The 20,235-nt window shown below is 44.1% G+C and overlaps 1 protein-coding gene across 4 annotated transcripts in view; it reads right to left on the reverse strand.

Annotated features, from left to right (window-relative positions):
* LOC147443610 (uncharacterized) overlaps window positions 1-20,235 on the reverse strand; it is a 103,727-nt gene that overhangs the window by 37,419 nt on the left and 46,073 nt on the right. For all 4 annotated transcript variants that reach the window (XR_015190095.1, XM_086527691.1, XM_086527692.1 and 1 more), the window contains 2 exons: window positions 9,335-9,411; window positions 8,902-8,971 (listed from right to left, as the gene is read on the reverse strand). Coding sequence is in view for 3 of the 4 variants with exons in the window: in XM_086527691.1 (XP_086383817.1) it covers window positions 8,902-8,971; window positions 9,335-9,411 (147 nt within the window). In the remaining variant the exon portion in view is untranslated. The remainder of the gene's footprint in view (window positions 1-8,901; window positions 8,972-9,334; window positions 9,412-20,235) is intronic.

The raw sequence follows: 20,235 nt of genomic DNA on the forward strand, positions 1-20,235 counted from the left end.
CAATAGATAGACCTACGGCCTTGGCCACAACTGAAGCTGCCGTGCGTGGAGACTCCAAAACTGTCCCGAACATGGAACCAATCCTGGGTAGGAGGGGATGGTACTCTCGCCTCAGGCCTGGAAAGCAAACCGAAATCGGCAAGTCTGCCTCCTCCTCGAGCGCATCTTTAGTAGGGTCGAAACCGTGACGCCAACGTCAGAAGTAAGCTCGAGCTGCTCTGATGCCGAGCGGGCTCATCGAAATCAATTTGGTCGCCATATCTGCACACTCGAACTCGACCTGGTAGTACCCTCTCCGGAGGATCTCGAAATCTGTGATCTTGCCCACATCGGAGAGAAGACGGGCCTGCAGTAAATCCCGAACTTCGCCCCAACTGGGCCGAGTGCCAATGATTTTACAGATAACCGAAGTGGCCTGCAAGCGCTCCACTTCAGCCATCAAGCTCGCTTGCTCTTCTGGCGAACGAGCAAGTCGAAGGGTCGGCTCCGCGGTGTCAGGCGAGGTGGAGCAGAGACCGCCATTCTATGTCTGTTGTTGAAAGGATAGGGTCGTTGGTGTCGATGCGAATGCCAGCAAGCAGAAAAAACAGCCTACAAGCACGCAAAGGGCAAAAAAGGGATGGAAAAAGGGAGCGGGGGGGGGAATAAGAGGGCTGAGGCCAGGGAACGGGTGGTTGTATCGGCGGCAAATGGGGGCGCGGGGGCTGGCTCTACCAGCGCAGCAGCGCGCTGGAGGGCTGGACAGCGGCGGGTAGGGCAGTGCGCAGCACGAAGGAGGAGGGGGGAGGCGGGAGGAATGGCGAGTGAGCAGCAACGAGCTCTTGTATACACACAGCATGTTGTCTCTTGAAACTTTTTATGTCACGTGACACATCCAACCCTATGTGTTCGTGGACAAGCTACAATACGACAAGGGTTCAGTCAGTCCAGTCAGTCTAGATTTAGAAGTGATATGGCACTTTTGTGAGTCTATTCGTAGACCATGCATGCCCAGTCACTTAGTGTAGATGCATATCCTCTGGTTGCACACAGCATGATCATAAGCATTCCCATCAAAATCCTACAGGGGAAGCATTTAGCCTATTTACCTATTTTTGACATTTTTCACTTATTATTTTTAAGCGACTTTTGTTGGAAAGTAGGTAGGGAAAATTGAGTAAGTTTGTATATAAGCAAACCTAGACTAGCACTAATTGGCAGAAGAGGCAGCAGGAGCTCCATCACAGGCAACTTCTCATGCAAGCACCCTTGGTGGTTTTCCCTCCAAGCAAGAAGATCCACTCCCCTAGAGTTTTTGATCCAATTCAGCCTCGCCTAGAAGATTTCAGCCCTTGCGTTTTCTACAAGCATCATCGCCAAGCAGTCCCAGCCCTAGCGTTTCTCCTCCCAGGAAACATCACCACAACCCAACCCCCCTTGCTGGCGTTTTTGAGCATCACAGGATCGCCCTCATGCGTGGAGTTTTCAGCCATTAATAACCTGTCTACAGCAGCGTTTTTTGGATAGTTTTCAGCAGATCAAGTCATGACGATTTTCAACCATTAACGTTTTGCTACAGCAGCGTTTGGACAGTTTTCAGCCGCAGCAGAATTCAGACATAGCAGCGTTTTTGGACAGCAGATACGAGGTTGCAGATTTCAACCCTTAGGTCGGTGTCGTCATCACCAGCATAGCCCCGAATTGCATCATTCACATGCATCCATTTTGTACGAGTTTGCAAGGTGGAATCCGTATGTACGTACCTTACGATTCCGTACGGTACGGTACAGTACGACAAGTTTTTTTTTTTTTTTTGGGCCATTTTCTCCACGGACCACTCGTGCTAGAGGCGCTTTCAGATTGGGATAATAGGGTGAAAGGGAGAGAGCCTTAGGCTTTTTTAATCGACCAGGACAAGAAATAGCAAAGTTTTGACGGCAGCTATGTACCTTGCTGGTGATGCCATCAATTGGTACCACGCATGGCAAGAGGCACAGTTAGCTGCGCACCTAGAGGAAGCCGACGAACTCACGCCCCTTTCCTTCAATTGGGCTGATTTCCAAGACAAGCTCAAGGCGCGGTTTATGCCACCTCAGTACCTCGCACGATTGAAGGATGACTGGCGCGCTCTCAAGCAAAATGGTATGCCGGTTATGTCTTTTTCTAATCGTGTTTTGCAGCTAGGTACCCAGTTACGCAAGTCGGATGATGAACGCAAAGAGGCATTCCTTTATGGATTGGACGAGTATATCAAGTACGATGTAGAGGTGCTCGATCCAATCGATCTCAACAAGGCGGTAGGGATTGCTCTCGCATAGGGGATGAAGCACAACAAGGGAAAGCCTAAGGAGACCAAGACTTCCACAAGTACCTCGCAGACTTCTCAGAACCCTCAGAACGGTAAGAACGGTAAGACTGGTAAGAACGGTAACTCTTCTAACCAATCTTCCAACAGTCTCTCAGAAAAGAATTCTTCCAATGAACCTAAGGGTAAGGCTAACACAATTGCTAAACCTAAGCTCACTCCGTATGAAAAAGTAGCACAAGGAATTTTAGGAGGATACATCACGTCGGAAGAGCAAAGCACTTATTCTAAGGAAGGTCGTTGTTTTCATTGTCACATTAAGGGTCACATAAAAAGAACATATCCTAAGCTTGAATCTAAAGAATCCACAGAACCCGCTTCCTCTGTCAATGCTTCCTCTGTCAATGCAATTAATGATAACACGTGTGTCCCAAGTGTCTCATGACCCTCCCATTGATGATTCTCTCATTAAATGTTATGGTCATACGACGGGGCAGCGTTTTGTCATATTTTTTGGACCCAGGTAGTATACATGATGTGATCAGTCCCTCTCTTGTTGAGAGAGCCCGCCTAGAGGTTAGTCGGAAATCTCCTCTCGAGGTCTCTGGCTTTGTTTCCGGTATAGACTCTCTCATCACGCAAGAGCGTCTTGGTGTGTTGTTTACAGTTCAACAAGCTGCTTTCGAAAAAAAAAATTAGTCTCCCCTCTCTCAGGATGTGATATGATTTTGGGCATTCGATGGTTTCGTGAGCATAACCCTCTCATTGATTGGGAGGCTAACACTTTCACTCTCAATGCCAAAAGTGACTCCCATTGTCATTCGAGGAGAGGAAGTTGTTCATTCTCCCTCTCTCATTGCTAATGTGCAGGACGAGATTGAACGGATTCAGGAGAAGGAGACTCTCTCAGTCTCTTCTTCTCCAAAGCATGACACATAGGATTTGCATGATTATGAGAAGCATGATGAATTGAATGATAATGATAAGCATGATGATTTGGATGATAATGATGAGCATGATGATTTGCATGATAAAGATGTGATTTCTCACAAGCATGATGATTTTCATGAAGATGATGTGATTGTTCACAAGGATGATGTGTTAGTTGATACTTTCTCTAGTGCAGCTAACCTCATTGCAGATTCGATCAGTCACGAAGAACCGATCTTGGCTCTCGAGCCTAGGTCCAACGAACCCTCACAGGAAGTATTATGTGTTCGCATGATTGATATGCACGCATTGTTCAAGTGTTTCATTCGTGATCGTTTCCTGTATTTTCATCAGCGTCTTTATGTGATCCCTTTTCCTAGGCATGACATTTTTGTACGTTGAGCACGTTTTACTCATGAATGAGCACGGATGTATGCGGATTGTTCATGAAAAGCTGAAAAGAATGAATTCAAGGAAGTCACATTACATGTCTCTTCCTTGGCACGACACAGTTGTAGAAAGAGCACATGAAAGTATGAGTACCAAGTTGTAGAAAGAGCACATGAAAGTATCAGTACCAAGCATGGGCATTTCCGTTGTGAATTGCCACAATTGATTGATTTAGATCATAAGAAAAAGATTCGATCTCATTGTTTGCGTCTATGTGGTGAACGGGTTAGCACTCCGTCTCTTTGTTCATCTACATTGCATGCACAGTCTTTAAGGAAGATAAGATTTTTTCCACTCACTTTACATGGAATAGGTATGTTCATGGTTTTGTGTTGGAAATGGGTTCAGGAATTTTCAGCCATGGAGATTCTTGAAGAAAAAAGAAGCATGATCTCGACGAAGTTGAAGCATCGAAGGAAACACAGGAGACTTTGTGTCGCTTTCGGCACGGCCCAAAGAAGCAAGCGTTGCAGACCTTTATGAAGTTCAAGTACCGCACGACCCCCACATCAGATTGGGCCGGCGAAGAGTCCCTTCTAGGATTCCGGATGCTATTGGCGATCTCCCTCGATGCCATACAGTTCGGTACCAGTACCTCACTTTGAAAAGGAGGGGATGTCACGTGACACATCCAACCCTATGTGTTTGTGGACAAGCTACAGTACGACAAGGGTTCAGTCAGTCCAATCAGTCTAGATTTAGAAGCGATCTGGCACTTTTGTGAGTCTATTCGTAGACCGTGCATGCCCAGTCACTTAGTGTAGATGCATATCCTCTGGTTGCACACAGCATAATCATAAGCATTTCCATCAGAATCCTTCAAGGGAATTTTCCAATCCATTTAGCCTATTTTACCTATTTTTGGCATTCACTTATTATTTTTAAGTGACTTTTGTTGGAAAGTAGGTAGGGAAAATTGAGTAAGTTTGTATATAAGCAAACCTAGACTAGCAGTAATTGGCAAAAGAGGCAACAGGAGCTCCATCGCTCAACAGGCAACTTCTCATGCAAGCACCCTTGGTGGTTTTCCCTCCAAGCAAGAAGATCCACTCCCCTAGCGTTTTTGATCCAATTCAGCCTCGCCTAGAAGATTTCAGCCCTTGCGTTTTCTGCAAGCATCATCGCCAAGCAATCCCAGCCGTAGCGTTTCTCCTCCCAGGAAACATCGCCACAACCCAACGCCACAACCCAACCCCCCTTGCTGGCGTTTTTGAGCATCACAGGATCGCCCTCATGCGTGGAGTTTTCAGCCATTAATAACCTGTCTACAGCAGCGTTTTTTGGACAGTTTTCAGCAGATCAAGTCATGACGATTTTCAACCATTAACGTTTTGCTACAGCAGCGTTTGGACAGTTTTCAGCCGCAGCAGAATTCAGACATAGCAGCGTTCTTGGACAGCAGATACGAGGTTGCAGATTTCAGCCCTTAGGTCGGTGTCACCATCCCCGTCGTCATCACCGACATAGCCCCGAATTGCATCATTCACATGCATCCATTTTGTACGAGTTTGTGCAATCAATAGTAGACCACTCTCGCCGACGAGAGTGGGGCCTTCGGAGGAGGGTTTTACAACGTCTCTGGTGTCGTATTCTCTTCTCTCTCTATCTCTCAGTTTCATACACTTGCACGCACAGTGTCCACTCACTTTGTTCGTTACTCTCTCATTAAGAACGGAAGGCTCTCCCTTCCATATGAACAAAAAGGAACCTTGAGCACAATTCGGAGCACTCATCTTGAGCAAAGTTCAAACATTCATTCCGCTACACCTTACATTTTAAAGGTGATGTGGGGAGCCTGATGAGCAACCCTAAGTGGAAGAAAACAAGGAGATCCTTGTTCGTGAACAGGCACATAAGGACAAAAAGAATAAGGGTAAAGTGAGAAGGCGGTTCTTGGTTAAATTCAAGAACTATCTTGCATTAGATGCGAAGTGGATGGAGGAGGAGGACCTAGCAAATACTCCTCAGATTGTGAACCTTTACCTTGAAGCTTTTGGTTTAGCATAGTCTACTCCAAATGGAACCCCGAATTCAGCTTGGCCAGAGATTTGGTGCAGTGGGTTGCACAAGAGGGGAGTTACTCCGCTCCTTTGTCAACAGATGCCTCGATTTTTCGAATACTAGAGTCACTAATGTCTCTTTGAGCTTCAAGGATACTGAGAGCTGACAGTATTCTGTTGTATGACTTTATGAAATGGAATTCCGGATTATATGAAATTGATTTGTTCTTAACTTGTTTAAGTGCAGGAACTGATAGACGAAATGATTGCAGCATTTTGGTCTGCATAATCTCGAATAGACATGGTTGCAATAGGGGTTAGTCAATCGGGCATCTATGAGGTCCTGAGTGGATCTAGATGCGATTGCTAACTGCATTGCCGACAAGTCATGGTCTGAGATCCGAATGAATGTTGAATGTGATTTGTCATCTGATGTCTTGTGATGTCCTGTGATGTCGTGTGATGTGACTGTTGATTGGTAAATGTACTAGATGTGTGTTTCTAGTGCGTCAGTACTAACAGACAGTGTCTGCTAAGACAGTTTATGGCTTCTGTCTGTTTTGCAGGCGTAATCGAGGGCGATTACGATACTTTCAAGAGGGGGGTGTGTCACAACCTAGTGACGTGGCACCAGTATACACACACACCCTCTGGCTAGAAACAGTATTGCACGCGTGGCTGGCTGCCTACAAGGCTGACGCGTGGTAGGCATTGTACGGACAGGCCGGGATTTGCGGTGCAGATTACGGGATGCTGACGTGGCAGCAACGTACGGACAGTAGTGCAGCAGTTTGGGGCTTTGCTTTTCTTACGCAATTCAGCCCGCTTTTGGCTACGTAATTTGGCTATGCAAATTGAGAGAGAGAGAGAGAGAGAGCTGTACTGCTTTATTCTACAAAGAGAATCATAGAGAGAGAAAGAGGGCTCTTTTGCTTTATTTTAGGGGCAATTTTTATGGACAGCTTTTGGAAGCTTTTGGGCTCTGCTTTTAGCATCCCTTGTAATCTTTTAAATATGCGGGTAGGCCTCTCACAACTCTAAGCATCTGGACGTAGAGTCTGAGAGTGAGCGCCTGCATGCACTCTTGTACTCTAAACACAAATAAATACAAAAAGAACTATCGAAAGGGGCGCCAGTCTTTGGGGCCAATATCTCTAGGCACGGAACTCCGCCGGGCCAGTGTCCAATCAATTGTAACTGTGAATTGTTTGAAGCGATTATTTGTGGTGTCGCGATAAATTCTCGACTTGGAGTGTCCAAGTCTATTACATGTGTGGGTTTTCGCAGGCTAAGGCTGAAATCTGAAAACGCTGGTTTTCTGGTGCAAAACGCTGGTCTTCTTCTTGAGAAAGGCTAGGGCTCCTGCTGAGGTGTTGCCTAACGCTGGTTTTCTGGTGCAAAACACTGGTCTTCTTCTTGAGAAAGGCTAGGGCTCCTACTGAGGTGTTGCCTATCTGCTGTGGTGCTTGCCTCCTTCAGTCCCTGGCTCTTCTGCCTTCTTCTGCTAGCGCTAGGTCTTCATTTATAGGAAACAGATGTTGGGTAGGGCAAACTTCCCAACAAACTTACAAAAAACAATTCCGAAAGTCACTTTTAATAAAATGACTTATAAGAGATGTTTCCCACGTTGTTGCAAAACTGGGTCAATAGGGTGGAAAATGCTCATGCTAGGTACTATATCATGATGCTTATGCTATGGGTTGTGCAATCAAAGGGTATGCAGCTACTCTAAGTGCCTGGACATGCACGGCCTGCGCACAGGCTAACAAAGGTTGCCAGAACACTTCCTAGGCTACCTAAACCCTAGAGGTAGGAACAACTTGTCCACATGCACATAGGGTTAGATGTGCACGTGACATATTTGAAGAAGTTTATTTGGCGCTTTTGTCAAGAAAGGAGAAGAAAAGAAAGTGTGCGAATGCAAGAAAGCTTTATATTGGTCGAAACAATCTCCTCGTTATTGGTATGAGAAAGCTGACACTTATTTGGCTAAACAAGGCTTCCGTAACAGTCCAATTGAAAGCAATTTGTATGTCAAACGTGAGGGTGATGTATTTCTCGTCATCGTTTTGTCTATAGATGATTTGTTGGTTATTGGTCCGAATGAGAGACACAATGCTGAATTGAATGATACTTTCAAGATGAAAGACTTGGGGCTTTTGCATCATTGCTTGGGCATACAGTTTAAGCACTGTGATGGAGGTATTGTTTTGTGTCAAGCAAGATACATACAAACATTACTCTGTGAGTTTGGACTTGAGAACTACAAATCTATTGCTACTCCAATGAAAACAGGTTTGAAGTTGAGTCTTCATGATGTTGGAGATCTTACACGTGTCACTCTTTATCAGACTGTTGTTGGATGCCTTATTTATGTATGCAGTCTCACTAGTCAACAAATTTATGCATAGCCGAGGGTCTAAGCGTTGGCAGACTGTCAAAAGGATCTTTCGCTATTTGAGGAGCACTTTACTTCTTGGGTTATTTTATCCCAAGGGGGAATCATTGCCGCCAGATCTGCATGCTTTTCGAACTCAGATTGGGCTGGTTGTTACGACATACAAGTGTTCACAAGTTCATGGAGGTTGAGCAAGAAGCAACCTACTGTGGCCATGTCCAGTTGTGAGGCTGATCGTTAAGACCCAAAATGAACATGGCATTTTCTGCCAGCACCTTACAACAAGCATGTACAAGCCGTGGTGATCGAGCTACCATAAGCTCCCTTGTGATGAGAGATACTGCCTTCTTATGAGGATTTCAATGGAGTGATCACATAGGATGGATGTGGTACTAGACAATGGTTAGTCCTTACGGAAAAGACTGTAACGCTAGCGGCTAGTTCACTATCACCATGAAACACATTTTGGCAGGGGTGAAGCCTTGAAACTTCTGAATTTTCATGAAACACCATGTTGAATTCTTTGGCATGCTCCTGCTGACAAAATTTTCGAATACAAAGCCTGTTTTGCAGTTTTCTCACCCTTAAGTTAAAGGTTTCAAAACCTTCGACGAATCAGATCTTAAGTGTATATTGTGGGCAATAAAGGACCTCACACACGTAGCAGCAAGCATGTTATTTTCTTCAACCGACTCCTTTTCACAGAGTTTTACAAAAGGCACTTTGCACAGCACTCAGAAAAAACTCAAAACATATCTGATGAAGGATTGGAAAATCCTAGCGGAAAGGTTTATTCAAGAATGCGCTGAGTGTAACAAACAAGTAGAGCAAAGTTGAACCTGTTCACTACTTGCTAGATAATGAGCAATGTCTTCAGCAATCTCCCCAGAGAATATTGGTACTGTTCCTCTGAGCAATAAGACCAAACAAAACAAATGTTTTCCATCAACCACTGTGCACAAAAAATAGCTCAAAGAACCTTGCGTGGCAAAGAAAGGCCAGTGTTGACTACTATCATAATAATTTTGCTATTTCGGTTTTTTGAATCAAACTATCCTCTTATGGGGTAGCAAAACAGGAGTTTTGAACATCTAGAAGTGGGGACCAGTGAGTTAAGCATGTTTGAGTGAAAAGGGGTTAGCCTTATGACATCTACTTACCAAAAAAAGCTGCTACCAACTTGGATTGAAACAGAAAATGCTTGACCAGATCACAGCACAATACAAATAAAAGAAAAAGTCTTTGATATATAACAATATTCCATTCACTTACAAATAAGGCTGCTTCCAGCTTGGATGGTAACGGGAAACATTTAACATACCAGATCCCACTGCAGCACCAACATTAAACTGCACAACATGAGAAATTGAAGTCCTTCAGCTTAAACAAAAGAAAATTGTTATCCATTAAACCTAGCACATACAAGGTGATGAGAATGGGCCTTACTCAGGATATTCACATGACGTGCACATACAAGGGGATGAGAATGGGCCTTACCCTAGGATCTACCCTCAGGATATTCACATGACGTGATATGAGATGGTCCTTTGGTGCATGTATTCACTTCTAAATCAGCCCCTACATTCTAGGGTCGACCCCTCTTTCTAGAGATTCCCTATTGTACGCATTTGGACTTTTATGAGTTGTGCTAGACATTGTACTAACCAAGGATAAGCCTAGTTCATGGCTATAATGAGAACCCTATTGTGCTCTTTTTGATCTAGTTCAATAATCAAGTTTCATTTCATTCCCATTCTCTTCTTATGTGTTATTATACTAATCATGAATGCTAAATTGCTTAATCCTCCATAGCCGAACATCTAGTATCAGAGCCTAATGAAGGTTAGTAAGTTGCTAACCTATTGAGATTAATTAGCACTAGCATTAGTTAGCTTCACAAATGAAGTGTAAGATTGCCAAATTGCAATTATGTTCTCTGGTATGAGTCCCATGAGCCACTAATTGCTTTGGCTAATCAAGCATTGGTTAGCAAAGATTAGGGCAACACTTCTGTGTGTGCAGATTTCCTTCATTTGCATAATAATTCATCTAGTAATCACCTTCCATCCATAACCATTGGTGATTTTGGATACGATTACTCAATTTCATTAATTGATGATGGTAATGATTCATTGGTGAGATTTGGAAGCACTTATAGTAGGTTTCTTAAGCCCATGTTCTCTGTTTTTTTCCCTTCAACTAATCCTTTCCATAGATGCTATGTGTTGCTTCATTTGCATGATCAAGACCTCTGTGCAAGCTTTCCAAGGCACTCTTCACCACCTGATTTGGATCTCATCAGCTCTCCTATTTAGAGGCTTATCAAATTACCACGTTTAGGTGTGTGTCCACACCTATTACCCCACTCTCTCTGTTACTAAAAATTTTGCAACAAAGCAATACTCAAAAATTAAAATGGAAGTGTATGTTATCTTTCTGTTTGGAGATGATGTGACCACTGTGAGGAGTTTAGACACTAACAACCTCTTGGAGAGTCTCCAAGGTTGTTAAGACCACTCCATAAGGCATCATGGGGAAGAAGAATGTTGAAAAATTCAATGGCAAGGTTCTCATACCTGGCAGACCAAAATGAGATGGTATTTGATGAAAAAGAAGTTTTGGTCAATTGAAAATCAGATCAATAAATAAACAACCAAAGTTAGATCCTACACAAACTAGGGCATCCTCATCCTAAATTACCTCCCAATTGACTGCTTAGGATGAGCAAGCTTTAGGGAGCATAGAATTGCACACAAATTATGTCCACTTTTTTTTATGAATGTACTAGTGTAAATGAAGCCCGGGATGAATTTTGGGGCCAAAACCAAGCAAAGCAAAGTAAGCTTAGAGACATTTCTAGGCTTGTCAACATGCTAAAGGGCATTGTCACACAACTTACTTATATCAAGTGTGAGGTAGCAGAAGATGACAAAGTTGCAAATCAATAAAAAGCTCTACTCAATCAATATGATCACATAGTCACCATTCATGAAGAAAAAGAAAAAAGAAGCTACACCTACACTACAAAGGGTAATCAACTCATTACAAAAGTAAGAGAGAAGCACAAGAAAGAAGCACAATCCACTTCGTGGGGAGGAGTCTACCTCGCCTCAACATCCAAGACAAAATGCCACACATGAGGAAAGCTAGGATACATCTCAAGGGATTGCTCCAAAAACAACAAGTGTTACCATTGTGGAAAGATAGGCCATCCACCTATACGATGTTTCTACAAAGACGAACCAAAGAACAAGACCATCAACAACAAGAAGAAGCCGATGAAGGTTGAGGTAAATGTCACGAGATTGTGACAACCACTATATATATATATATATATATATATATATATATATATATATATATATATATATATATATATATATATATATATATATATATATATATATATATATATATATATGCTGGTTTCTTTCCCTTGATTTTTATTTAATTTTTGGGAACCTCTTGTTAAAATCGCAAATAACCGGACATTGCATGGCCAGTGTGAAACAGCCATTGGCCGAGAGTTTCACCCGCAAGAGTCAAGGCCAAGCAGCCACGGGGGCCGATCGGCAATGGAATCTGACTAGTAAAGAAGTGGCTAGGCTCAGTTAAAGTCATTTAGGCCCCTCGACAAGACTTTATAAGTTGGTGGGTACTAGGAATTAATTCAAAAGGAGCAAACTAGACACATGGCAGTAGGAGAGTAACCTGCAGGTCAACTCACTCCATAAGGTCTCAATATGAGGCTGGGAAAGATGATTTTTCAGCTTTGTGGTGGATTTTCAGGTTCTGCAACTATAATGGAAAGCTTGCCTTCTCCCTTGTCTCATGCAACGCAATGATTTTCTCTTGTGCATCTCTCTCTCCCCCCTTTGCACATATGGTAATGCCCAACTAGTTCGGCTTCTCAGTTGACCCTTAACAATTCCGGGGGTTTTATGCGTGTTTGCCGAGGCAAGAGCCTTCTGTACAGGAACCGGATTAGCTAATTGCTAATCCCCTTCAGGTACGCATAGTTCCATCGCGAAGGAACGCGAAAACGGAGAGCTTTCTCGCGTGAAAACTCGTCCGATTTACAAGGTAATTGTCGCATTGCGCGCAGGAGCTTTTGAGACACATGTAGACGTGTTTGCTCTGCTCAAAATGATGCGAAAACGAAATATTACAGCCTGCTGTCTTTTTCTGCAGGTTTAGGGTTTCGCACCAGAGCTGCAAGGCAACACCAGGGGGAGCCTCGGGAAAGCCTTGGGTGCTTGTACAGGACAATTTAGAGAGATTTCTTGCAAGGATTCTCGTTCTTATTCAAAGGGCAAGTGACCCTATATGTTAGGTGCAGCGGCATGAATGTTGTTTTTTCTCAAGATTAGTGATCTTTATTGCTCAAGGTTCCTTTTGGTTCTTAGGGAAAGAGAGAGCTTTCCGTCTTGTGGAGAGTGCTATGATCACGAACAAAGTGAGTGGATTGTGCGTGCAAGTGAATGAGACTGAGAGAAGGAGAGAGAAGAGATACAACACCGAGAGGTTTGTAAAACCCTCCTCCGAAAGCCCCACTCTCGTCCGCGAGAGTGGTCTATTCTTTGATTGCACAAAGGTGTACAATGCGTATGCAATGGACTATGCAACTTGGTCTATGCCGATGACGACGACGGTGATGACAACGACGACGATGACGACGACGACGACGATGGCTGAAATCTGAGATCTTCTAATCGCTGAATTTTGGGACTGTTTTGGTGGCTGAAAATGACTGTTTTGGCTGCGTTTTCTTGGCTGAAAAATGAGGTTTCTTAGGGCTGAAAACTGATGGTCTTTACGGGCTGAATCTGCTACACTTTAGGTGAATAATGCCGGTCTTAATTTGCTGCTGAAATCCAAAAACGCCAGGGGCTGAAATTGGTCCTTCTGTCGCCGGGGTTCTGCAAATGCGAAAACGATAGGCTGATCTGCTGTGTCGTGATGACGCTGGGACTGATCTGCTGTGCACAAATCGCCAGGGCTGATCTGATGCAAAAACGCTAGGTCTTCTGTGGAGAAAACGCCAGAGTAGTCGCGGGGGTTGGTCTTGCTGAGAAGTTGCCTGTTGAGCAAGGTGCTCCTGCTGCCTCTTCTGCCATTTAGTGCTAACTTGGGTTTGCTTATATAGAAACTTAGCAAAATTGCCCTACCTACTTTTGTAGGAAAGTCACTTAAAAATAATAAGTGAAAATTCCAATAAATAGGAAAATAGGCTAAATGCACTGGAAAATTCCCCTAACTAATGCTAATGGATTCTGATGGGAATTCCGATGATCATGTTGTGTGCAACCGGAGGATATGCATCTATGCTAAGTGACTGGGCATGCACGGTCTACGAATAGACTCACAAAAGTGCCAGATCACTGCTATTCTAAACTGATCGGACTTACTGAACCCTGCTGTGGTGTAGCTTGTCCACGCACACATAGGGTTGGGATGTGTCACGTGACACTATAGGTGCAGGAGCTCGAGGGCTACCCAAAAGAGTGATTGGCACGCGAATCGGAGCACAAAACAGAGAATTACAGCTTGCTGTAATTTTTGCAAGTTTAGGGTTTTGGCTAGTTTTGATGCCTAGAGTACCTAGGAGCTTTGGGGAAGCTAGGGAATCACTGAACATGTGTTTTGGTGCATTTTGGAGGCCAAAAACAAAGAATTCAACGTGCTGTTATTTCTCGCCAGGTTTTGTAAAGTGCTCTAAGGTGCACGGAAAGTCACTGTCTACTTGGAATTTTGTCCGTGGAGACTTCTACTGTGATTATGCTGCCGAAATCGGATCGGAGTAGGGGAATTTCAGCCTGATAAAAGTGGAATAGCTTGTAGTAGTTTACAGGTTTTTCTCAAGTGTAATAAGAATAAAGAAATACAGAAAGGGGCGCCAGTCTTTGGGGCCAACATGGGGTCGTTGTCTGCTTGGAAGCACTCTAGCTGCTAAGCCATGTTTTTGATTGAAGTGTTAAACTCCATTCACAGGTTTATTCGTGAAGTTCCTCTCTGTCATAAAGTTTAACAGTGTAAAGATCGGGTAAAAGCTAAAAGTCTACCACCCTACGGGCCACTTTCATGGTTCCGTCGCTAGGATAGAATCACTTTTTCCTCTAGAAGTGAGCCTTGGTTGGTTTTCGATGAAGACACAAAGCACAGGAACTTGGAATTGCACTATGGCTGACAGGACGAATGACACCAGGGAAGAGAGTTTCTCTTCACAGGACAGACAGGTTGTTCCTCCTCCAGTGTTTGAGCGTGGCGAAAGTTCACGGCCACCCCTATCTATACCTCTTGTTGATTTGAATGCTCCACAAGGTCAAGGGTTTATGACTGGGCAGCTAGACGAGGATGCGTTCAGGACAGTTGGTTGTTGCTATGAATGTGTTTTCTCGGTTGGTGCGAAATCCTAGGTTTATGGAATTTCTGCAAGCCCACTGTCACAGTAGACAAGGCAACTTTCTCATGCAGGAGAGCCCATTGAGGCTCAATCCCAGGTCCCTTGTGCGTCTCAGCAGGGCACGGAGCACTTGCATGTTGCGGAGTCAGTTGGGGCTGTAAGACAAATTCCTCTGTCCACGAACACGTGGTTAGGACGCCTATTCCCATGCTATCTGTCAGGTTTTTCCACCACACACGGTACATCCTAGGTATTTCGAGGGTGGATCTGTGTTTCAAAGCATGGCTGGCTATGCGCCTGGAGACCAGCAGTACATGCCAGGAATAGTCTTTGGGAGGATGCAAGGCATGATGTCAAACCCCATGTATGGTAATATCGGCTTACAACAACGGTTTCAGTGCAATAAGGGCCAATTTGGGGTGCCGCAAGCCACTTTTGGTATGGCTGGTTTTTTCCAACCAGCAGGTAAATATGGCACCAAGGAACCAAAATGTTGGGTACAGAAGATCCCCACCACTGTACCCATGTTGCAAACGCTTCCCTATGATAATTTGGGAGCACTCAAAAAGCCAAAAGCATACAAAGAAGGTGGTGCGGCAGTGAAGTTTGATACTTTCAACGGCTTTGAGGACAAGACGAAGGCTCTTTCTTTCCTCCAACGGTTTGATACGGCTTATACAGGGAGGAATTTTACAGAGGCCTCCAAGGTCAGGAAAACTACCACTTTCTTGAAAGGAAATGTGCGTTCATTGTCGACAACATTGTTGATGCGAGGACAGGCACCCGCTACTTGGATTTACTTCAAGCAAATGTTTGCATCAGTGTGGCTATCAAACGAATTTGAAGCCGATGTCACCACGGATTGGCACCAGCTCAATGCGGATTCTTGCAAAAGCTTAGATGAGTACAGTTGGAAGTTCTGTAAAACATTGCTCTCAGTAACTTCCTAGTTCTGGGCTGCCTTAAGGGCTCATAAATTACTGCATAAAGAATAAAGTGGCCACCCTTACTCAGCTTAAAGCATTGCCGATTGCAATTTTTTGTCATAGCCTTGTCATCAATTTGCATATCCAAGTCCTCATCACATTAGCGTTTTCAATTTTCAGCCCTTAGCCTCGCAAATCCAAGCATCTACCGCAAGGTCCCATCGACATCTCGGCATCTAGATCCATTGTATCAACATTTGTGCAATCTAAAGCAAATACCTCTCACTTTCTAGTGATAGAGAGGGGGGGCCATTGGAGGGGGGTTTGGGACACCATGTGGTGTTAGCCTTCTTTCTCTCTCTATCACCCACAAAACCATTACTCACAGTATCTCTCTATGTTTGTTGCACAATCTCACATGAAATAAAAGGAACCTTGTGTACGTACTGAGCAATCATCCTTGTGTATGTACTGAGCACTCATCCTCAGCTATCATTTTCAATCACTTCTGCTGCACATTACATTGGTATCATAGCTCTTTGGCACTGTTCGGTATCATCACTCACGAAAAGAACCGAAATAACCACGATAACTTTTTTTGCTTGTTTGAGATTGCACGTAACCCAAGACCACTTGAGCATGTTGATCTCTCTAATCAGTGCTTTTGAAGAGTGGCAGGTAACTTAGAAAAGAAGGGCTTGTCCAGAGGCAACATTGGTGTGCGCGCAAGGCCGCCAAGGCTGCACCCACAGGGAGTTGAGCTTGGGTAAGAGAAAAGCCTTCTTAAGCCAAATTGCAAGCAGTACCGAGGATCAAGTACCCACTACTCAGTGCATGGTCATCACCATAAGCGGAATAGATACTTCACATGAAGGTGAAGAGAGTGAAGTTGGAGAAGAAGTCCCTACACCAAGAGAATTGTTTCCAGCTCCTTCTCTTCCGTCCCCATCTATGCCATGGATTTGCATCAAAGTCGATGGAGACTATGATGAAGTTCACGATGGAGATAATGCTACGCCAGGAGGCTTGGCAGGCCGAAGTCAAAAGGGAAAAGGAGGCTCTGCAGGCTACAGTCGAAAGGGGAAGAATGGGTCTAGAACGGGAACACGAAGTTCAACACAGCGGCTGAAGAAAAGAGGGCAGCTATGGAGCTAGAGCATGAGGTACTGAGATACCAACACATGCAAGAGTTGTTCTTTCAAGTTTTCTCTTCGAAGGGTGATCCACCCGAAAAGGCTAACGAGTCATCAACAATCTGGTCGTTGAAAAGTTGACCTTCATTACGTATGATGGTAAGATGGATGCATCTATGACTTATTCTTGGTTGTATCAATTTAATGCTTACTTTGCTACTAACAAGAAAACCTATAATAGTAAAGTTTTGACAACCTTTTTTTTTTTTGTGATGCCAATAATTGGCCTGACAAGAGGCATAGATGGTTGTGCATTTTGAGCATGCCGTGGATGGTGAGCCATTGTCTTACAATTGGGTTGACTTCCAAGTCGAGCTCAAGGAGCGAGCGTTTTATGCCACCACAGTACCTTGATCGGTTGAAAGAAGAACGGTCAGATCTCGAGCAAAATGAAAGTCCTGTTATGTCTTTTTCTAACCGTGTTTTGCAAATTGGTGTTCAACTCTGTAAGTCAAACAAGAAGCGTAAGGAGGTCTTCCTCTTTGGTTTAGATAAGTACATCATATACAATGTGAGGGTTTTCCGCCCTACTGACTACAATGACACCGTGACGATCTCTCTCGAGCAAGAGATGAAGCACAACAAAGGGAAACCCAAAGAGAAGAACAAAGCACCTTCAAGTACCCATAGAACTCTCAAAACCAACAGAATGGTAAGAACAACGGTAATTCTTCTTCTTCTTCTCAATCCTCCTCTACACCTAAAGCACAAGACTCTTCACCTAAAAGTCATACTAAAGGAAAGGCTAAAACTCAAGAAACCCCTAAGTTGACATCTGATGAAAAATTTGTTGAAGGAATAGTAGGAGGATGGTTAAGTCTTGAAGAATGAACCGCTTATCTTGATGAGTCTCTCGTTACGTAATATGGTCATGTGAATGGTCAGCGTATTGTGATCTTGTTTGATCCTAGCAATTTGCATGATGTGATTAGTGATTCTCTTGTGAAGAGGGAACGCTTATAAGCTCCTCTAGCAACTCTCATCACACATTAATGTCCTAGTGTGCTAGTCTCTGTTCAGCCAAGTTTGTTGTTTCTCCTTTAGCTAGATGTGATATGATTTCGGTTTTAAGTGATTTTGTGGGCTTGATCCAAAAGTTGATTGGAAATAAACCGTGCTCACTCTCTCTCCAAAGGGTGCCTCTCCCGTGGTCATTCGCAATGAGCAAGGCATCCATTCTTTGCCTCTAATCCCTCATGTGTCAACCACGCAACAGCGCAATCCGCAAGTCCGTACAACTACCACGTCATCAACCCTTTCCACGCCTTTATTTTAGCCTTTAGTCCCTTGGGCCCCATGGGACAGGACCCTATAAGTTAGCACTACTTATAAACTTGGATGTCCTTCCATTTTTGGCTTCTCGGATCGGTTATGCAAGTTAGTACAACTACTTTTGCATCTTTCAGTAGGACTTTGACCCCCCTGTATCCGGAGTGTGTCTTTTAGGTCATGCCACGTCTAAACGTCATCACTTTGTGACATACCCCCCTCTTGAAAGAAATGTAATCACCCTCCATTACACTTGCAAAACCAACATAAGACAGAAAGCGCTTTAGTAGACATTGACTCTAAGTACCGACGCACTAGACAACACATATCCAGTACTTGCACGAAGATGACAATCACTAGACATTCACATGACATTCACATCACTATCCCCGTCGAGATCTTAGATGAGAATCATGATCATGGTAAAAATCAAAATTTTAAAAAAAAAAGGTCACCCCTCGGGTGAACAAATGTCACAAAGTGATCACGTGGCATGACCACCCGGATGGACACTAGTGGAAAGTGTCAGATAAATGTCATAAGTTGCTCCAACTTATGGGGTCCGTCCGATGGGGCCCAGGGGACACAAGAATAACGCAAGGACTAAATTTTGTATGGGACTGTTGATGTGGCAGGCTGTACGGACGCCCGCGAATTGCAACACAATTTACACTAGCAGCTTTTGGCACTAGCATGAGAGACCAGAGCTTTTGGGTAAAAGTGCTTTTGAACCTAATGCTTTTGGAGCTCTGCTATTGGGCATCCCTTGTACTATTTATAAGAGCCCTTGAGGCCTCATTCTGCAGAGCATCTTGACCCTCGGGAGTTGTACCTCGTTGTGATCAAGAATAAAGAAATACCGAGAGGGGCGCCAGTCTTTGGGGCCAGAGCTTCTAGGCGCGGAACTCCATCGTGCCGTGTTGTCTCTCTCTCTCTCTCTCTCTCTCTCTCTCTCTCTCTCTCTCTCTCTCTCTCTCTCTCTTTTGGGCCACTTTCTAGAGTCATGAGATACCAGGATCAAAGATGCCTCGGATTATACTTATTGGAGATTCACAAACACATAGAGGACCTCTTGAAGAGGGGCACAATGAGAGAGATCCAGCAACAGCGGAAGATTACAGATTTCTTTCAATCACAGACACAGGAGTCCGAGCAGCCCCGGCAGCATAACAACACCAGAGGCATACTGCTTGATCGGGCCATAGAGCTGGGGCGGTCACATCGCCCACGAATGAGGGGGTCCTCTCGACATCGACGCACATTGCGACAGAGGATCCATACCATACTGGCGCGACATAGGAGCCGTTCCGACAGAGTGCCTACCTTGGAGGACATTGAATCTCTATAGCCTTTTGGATACTGATGTATATGTATATGATGCCTGGACCTTGGAGGACATTGAATCTCTATAGCCTTTTGGATACTGATGTATATGTATATGATGCCTCGAGTGTCAGAGAGCTCCATTGTATCAGCTCACCCCCCCTCCCCCCCCTTTTTTCATATTCCCTTTGTATTAGCTTTTACCCCACCCCTACCCACTATTTTTTTTTTAGTTCTTTGTACTTTTTGTACCCAAACCTAGTACTAGATTCACCACATGTAACCTTTTGGTCTCATAGGTCATTTTGGCCTTTTGAAGACATTAATATTACATTTCATTTCATTTCGTCTCTCTCTCTCTCTCTCTCTCTCTCTCTCTCTCTCTCTCTCTCTCTCTCTCTCTCTCTCTCTCTCTCTCTCTCTCTCTCAAAGTTCAATGATTTTGAAGTTTCTGTTCGTGTGTTGCTATTGATTTCTGGCTTGGACTGTCCAAGCCTATTACAACAAGACCGAAATGTTGCAGCCATTTCGTCTTTCAAACATGCACTCAAAACACAACACACATGAGAGAGAATATATATCAAATTCATTTAAGGAACTCCCATTTCAAAGTACTTCTTTTCATAAAGTCATACGGCAGAATATCGTCAGCCCATCAGTACCCCTGAAATCTCAAAAGAAATCAGTGATTTTAATCCATCTCGGTAATCTATGACCAAGAAGCGGAGTAACTCCCCTCTTGTACAGTCCGCACCGCACCAAATTCAACCTGCTAATCATCGGTAACTCTTGGAATAGTCGAAGCTATACCAAAAGCCTCAAGGTAAAGCTCTAAAATTCGAGGAGTGTCTACTAGGTTCTCCTCCTCCATCCATTTTGAATCCAATGTCGGATAGTTCTTAAACTTGACTAATTACCAGCGTATCAGCTTACCTTTTACTTTCCTTTCCTTGTGAGCCTGTATCTGTTCTGAAACGAGAATCTCCTCTATCTCTTCCACTTCAGGTTGCTCCTTTGGCTCCCTCTCTACTGGCACCTCACCTTTGAGGGTCTCAATAG

The sequence above is a fragment of the Adiantum capillus-veneris genome, chromosome 13 (genome assembly GCF_014529385.1).
Source record: "Adiantum capillus-veneris isolate H3 chromosome 13, ASM1452938v2, whole genome shotgun sequence".
Taxonomy (NCBI): domain Eukaryota; kingdom Viridiplantae; phylum Streptophyta; class Polypodiopsida; order Polypodiales; family Pteridaceae; genus Adiantum; species Adiantum capillus-veneris.